General features: G+C 33.5%; 1 protein-coding gene across 1 annotated transcript in view; it reads left to right on the top strand.

The window, feature by feature from the left end:
- The window catches only part of CRISPLD1 (cysteine rich secretory protein LCCL domain containing 1), a 43,039-nt gene extending 37,712 nt beyond the window's left edge, over positions 1 to 5,327 (top strand). Inside the window, exons 14-15 of the mRNA XM_008058913.1 lie at positions 1,579 to 1,709; positions 4,225 to 5,327. Of these exons, the coding sequence (XP_008057104.1) occupies positions 1,579 to 1,709; positions 4,225 to 4,276 (183 nt within the window). The 3' untranslated portion in view covers positions 4,277 to 5,327. The remainder of the gene's footprint in view (positions 1 to 1,578; positions 1,710 to 4,224) is intronic.
- Positions 5,328 to 6,000: the final 673 nt, after the last annotated feature.

Below are 6,000 nucleotides of genomic sequence, written 5' to 3' on the forward strand. Positions count from 1 at the left end.
CCCTATTGGATACAAAATTCAGTCTGGAAATTTAAATGGTGAATAAAATGCCTCCAAGTAAAGATACACGCTTTAGATATGTGACACTTGGTGATATAGCAAAAACATGACAAGGATTAAATAGCTTCGTATTCAGGCTCTTTGATTTAATAAATACTGACTGATGCTGTAGAGTTCAGAGCACAGTAATAAAGCAAGGTCATGTAAGATGTACATGCTTATGTGAACTTAAAAAAGCATATTAAATCACCCATATGTGCATAGAGATAAGAAAAGAACACACCAGTGGGATCAGAAAAGACTCATGGGTATGTGTGTGAGGTGAATTGCTTTACACTGAAACAGTTCAAGTATTTCCTTTTGTGGGATTTTTCTCAGGCTGTACTCAGCTATTGCCAAATTTTGGTAGAACATTTGTATTAAAGCAAATGTAAAAATCCTGAGAAGACTTTAATGGGCCTAAATAAATGGTTTGACTCTTAGAAGTTAGTAGTTTAAAATTTTTGGAGGTATTGGTACTGAAATAATAATATTCTTCATAGAAACCTCACTGACTTCAGATTGTATGAATGATATGACTGGTAAAATATAATCATAAAACTTTCCTAGTATTTTATGTCAGATCATTCAAACCAGGGTGATAGGTATTGCAAATTTAGGTGGAAGTTACGATTGTTCTTCATTTCTTTCTTCTTAGGGTTACTCTTTCAAGCAAAATTTCTCTGTATAGATTTTATTTATTTAATAGGAAAAACTCCCTGTTAATATTTAATAACTTTTTTGGGAATGGAATGACAGAGATGTATAGAACTATAGTTAAGTTTTTGTTTTTTGAGTTGGAGTCTCACTCTGTTGCCCAGATTGGAGTGCAGTAGCCGCTCCCGGCCACCACAGCCTCAACCTGCTGGGCTCCGGCGATCCTTCCGCCTCAGCCTTCCAAGTAGCCGGAATTACAGGCATGCGCTACCATGCCCGGCTGATTTTTGATTTATTGTAGAGATGAGGTCTCGCTGCCCAGGCGGGTCTCGAACCCATGGCCTCAGGCAATCCACTCACCTCAGCCTCCCAAAGGTGCGAGATTACAGGCTGAGCCACTGAGCCCGGCTATAGTTAAGTTTTTATTAGATAAAGGAGCATAAGTGAGGTACAGATCATCCATCCATGAACATTTTGATCAAAACATTTTACTCTAGAAAGAACTAGCAAAGGCTAGAATTAAAAATGGCAAATAGGCTCTGGAAGAGATGAAAGGAGCTAATTTGCTTTGTTTTGCATTGACACTCTAAAAGCCTGCTGCTTGGACTGTACAGGTGTTTGTTAGATTAGATGACGGAGAGGTCTCACCATTGCAGCCATCCTTAAGGTCTCACCTTGGTAGTCATCCTTGATTTGCTCAAAATTGACTTTGACTTTGTGACTTTGGAAATGTTCCTTTGTGCGCAAAACATCATCCTGTAGGGGCTCACTGGCTATCCATAAAGAGACAGATGTCAGAGGCTCCAATGTAATAGAAGGACACGTTGGGAAAGTCTAGCAGGAATTTCCTGAAGATGACATGTCGTTTCCTTACCTCCTCAGCTGTCCAGTATCTGCAGAGCAGCAGTTCATGCTGGGGTGGTTCAGAATCATGGTGGTTATGTCGATGTTATGCCTGTGGACAAACGAAAGACTTATACTGCTTCATTTCAGAATGGAATATTCTCAGAAAGGTAAAAACAAAACATAATATTCCATCTGTCTCTCTGTTTATAATTGCTTTGCTTTACAATGGACCCACTTTTGTATGGTTTGAAAGTTAACTGGCAGAGCCAGTATGCTCCCTTTGCTCATTTGTGTGCCAGTCAGTCATCCAGGGATGGCAGAAGCTGTAGTACCAGAGGTGCCTGTCTCCTGCAGGCTTATAAAAATCAACATGAAAATCGGATTACAAGACAGAACCACTCTTTTGTTAATTGATCTTATAATTAGGAAATTTCTTTCATCCTCTTTTGGATTTTCTAGATTAGTTTTTATACTTAATTCTTTCTAGGTGAGCAAGGCACTGAATATTTCTCTAATCCAGTTATCTGACAAAGTATTTGACAAAAACAATGAGTCTGATTTTCCTTAGAACCAAGTTCTCTTTTTGATTTGAAGTTGGATGCCTAGTATGATATAAATGAACTCTTTCAGGTCCTCTCATGCTACTTAGCCCAATGGTGCTATATATTTTATTTATGTCAGAAAACTCATGTGACTCACTGTATCAAGTATTAAGAGAAATGAAATGGTGGTGATTTTTAAAAAACTCATTAGTACTCATGAAAGTAATATCAAGTTCCATTTATATGTATAGATGCAGAAAAACTCCTTTTGGGTGCTTCCTGGATTTCTCAAAATTGGCAATAGAAGGCTCACATACATAGTAGTTTCCCCAAAGGACACCAAAGGATATGCCATGCAGGATATCTGGAATGCCTACTACATGGCCATCTGGGTATCATTTTCATAAAAATACACGTCTGTATTTAGCTTTTATTTTCACATAAGACTATATCGAGAGGCTATTGTTGAAAAGATGACCTCTACAACCTGCTCATGGCCTTGTTAAGCAGTTATATTATATAAAGTGGACTCAAGTTATAGAATATACAACTTTATAAGCTAAACTGAGTGGTATGGTTTCATTTTCCTCTAATATTTCTTTAATTTATTTCAAACCTATACAATGATAGATGATATCCTAATAAAACAGAATAATTACTTTTGAATACCTACTATGAGTATTCAAAATATTAGATGATACCGAGAACTTTAAGTATATTATCTCAGCTCCATCAACAGTCCTATAATGTTGGTTCTAATAATCTCTGTATATATAGATACACACATACACGCAGACAAATATGTGTATGTGTGTTATGTGTGTGTGTGTGTGTGTGTGTGTGTGTGTGTGTGTGTGTGTGTGTGTGTGTGTGTGTGTTAATTGAGGCTCAGAGAGGTTAAATGATGTGCCCAAGTTCATATAACTTATAAATCTCAGAACTCAGGTTCAGCACTAGGTCTGTGGTCTCAGAGAGAAGCATTTTTCCGTTTTATCAGTGTGTACAAAGAGGAAACACACCAAACACATCTACTCCTTAAGGCACTTAGCCGAACTGTTTCCTGTGAATTAAAAGGATTTAGATTGCCCATCTGCTTATATAAAAACCTAGCATGCATATGTATGTATGTGTGTTGTTTGTGCACACTTGTGATATCTTCATTGTTTTCTCACACTACAATTCTCTCCCTTTATTTCATTACATGAATAAATATATCTAAAAGATTTTACTTTGTCTCTTTCTTAGCATTTATTGTGTTAAACTTTCTTAGCATTTATTGTGTTAATCTCTAAGTCTTTTTTAACTTTTAAGAAAATAAAACTTTATGCGAAAGTATACAAACTTCAAGAGTTTATAGTTGATTAGAATAAATGATGATTAATGTTGTAATCAATTTGTTTTAACTTTTATACATTTAAACGAAACATATTTTGATGTTGGCAAATAAAATATAAACAATTTAATAAATAGCAAAATTATGAGTCTGCATTACTTTTAACTTCCATTTTCAAAGCGCTTCCAAAATGAGATTGAGTGCTCTGTGTGTGTGTGTGTTTGCATTCATTTCAGTGAAGAAATTTTTAGGTCCTTTCAAATTTGACCATTAACTTTTCTCATTAACATTTTTCTTGAAACTATAGATATTGAGTATTAATCTGTATGATAGTGTAATTTAAATTTTGTCAGACTTAGGAAGTGATAATAAGCAGTACTCTAGATTATTGGCTAAGCATCAACCATGTTTTTAACTTGTAGTTAACTTTTAGCCATGCAAATTCAGTTGTAAAACCAAGTCTCACCATTTTCAAGATAAAATGGAATAACTGCTTCCTCTGGTTTATTAGAATCAAAGAAGGAAATGTATGAAAACTATATAGAATCTACAAAGTTCTACAGAAACTACTATTATTACTATTATGCATGTTAAATTTCTTTAGTAAACTTGCAGTCCAGGATACAACCAAGATTTAAGGAATTATGTCATCTTCATTCAAGCTTTCCAATAACTATAAATTATAGTAGCCTAAGAAAATTGGCCATCTGGATTCATAGAACTGCTTTCTTGACTGTCATAACAAAGCATGATTTATTAGAAGGATTATGTAGAGATGACATCAATTTTTTTTTGTACTTTTTGCAGTTTACAGAATCCTCCAGGAGGAAAGGCATTCAGAGTATTTGCTGTTGTGTGAAATGGAACACTTGGAAGAGGATCATAAAACTATTCCAAATGCCATATTTTTAAAGTTTGTATAAAACTGTAACATTACTGTACAGAAGATATCAACTATTTTCAGCCCAAAAAAGTGCCAAATGCATATAAATCTTCATAGACAAAGTCTATAAAATAAAACATGGGACATTAGCTTTGGGAAAAGTAAAAAAAATTATGGTTTTAGAAATCCTGTGTTAAATATTGCTATATTTTCTTAGCAGTTATTTCTACAGTTAATTACATATTCATGATTGTTCTACATTTCATATATTATATGGTGCTTTGTATATGCCACTAATAAAATGAATCTAAACACTGAATGTGAATGGCCCTTTGAAAACCATCTGATACATTTAAAATAACAAACTTTAAAACTGAAAGAAACCTTATTATCACATTTCCCCCAGTCCAATGTTATGCCATTACCTACTCTATAATCTCAAATTATTTTCCACTTAATTACCTGTACAGTTTTTTTCTCTTCTGTTAAGTTTAGGCATACAGAATATTAAGTTCTGATATTGCACTTCTTATTTGTATAAAATAATCTTTCAATATCCAGCTGAATCTGTTAAAAATGTTTGATTCCTTGGGAATGGCCTTAATAGTAAATGGAATAATGTCAGAGTAGTGGTATGAAAACATTTCTAGCAATTATGTAGTAAATGTAGGGTCATGCATGGGTATCGAGAGCTTTGTAGGTATTGATAAAATTGAGGTCACATATGTTCTTTGGTATCCTGGCAAATACTCCTGCAGGCCAGGAAGTATAATAGCAAAAAGTTTAGCAAAGATTAACTAATGTATTACGTCACCATTGCCACTGATTTTTTTAAAATGGTAAATGGCCTTGTGTATAAATGTTGCCATATTATGGTACCTATAATGATGATATATTTGTTTCTATGAAAAATGTATTTTCCTTTGAGACTAAAAACCTATAAAATGTTACTTTTGGTAATTTTTTTTTGCTGGTGAATTTACTCTTTTCCTATAAACATTAAAATTAATCATGTTTTAAAGTATTATTTTCAGTTTCCTTTGCATGCTTATTTCAATTTAGAAATCATGTTAATGTAAATGAACAAAATTATTGCAAGTCTTCTAAATTTGGTTTATTGTCAATAGTATAAATTACATAATACCAAAAGTCTAGAAAAATCAATCTAATTATGTAGGTTTTTATATGTGAAAGAGAAAATATATATTGGAAGTATTAAAGCAAGGGATAATTTAAATAAAATGAGAGATGTATTTATAAAGTAGAAGGAAAGGTCTAAAAAATATAAATTAATTATAAAAGAACTGAGAAGCCAATATTTACTTCAAATATATTTAGAAAGTAAATGAGTAGGATTTTAGGAGCAGATAAAAGCGATCTAAATTACATGCTGGGATGGGGAAAGCAAGAGAGAAGGATAATGCAAAGGAAGAGGGAGGCTTGCATAAATAGCTCCTGGAGAACAAATTATGAAGACACCAACATTTCATGATGATTTAATAAGTATTGATAGGGAGTTAAGTGGTTCAAAATGCTAATAATCAAAACTTAATGATCAATACACTAACAGTTTCACTACCTACAGCAGATTTTGGGGAACTTTTTTATTTCCCAAAAGACACATTATCTTCCTCTTAAACATTGTGACTTCACCCAGAGTCATATTTTGTTTTTTGCTGCTTCTGCCAAGAGGGAAGCCC

Source organism: Carlito syrichta, unplaced genomic scaffold (assembly GCF_000164805.1).
Source record: "Carlito syrichta isolate Samal-C Ts95f unplaced genomic scaffold, Tarsius_syrichta-2.0.1 Scaffold303649, whole genome shotgun sequence".
Classification (NCBI taxonomy): Eukaryota; Metazoa; Chordata; class Mammalia; order Primates; family Tarsiidae; genus Carlito; species Carlito syrichta.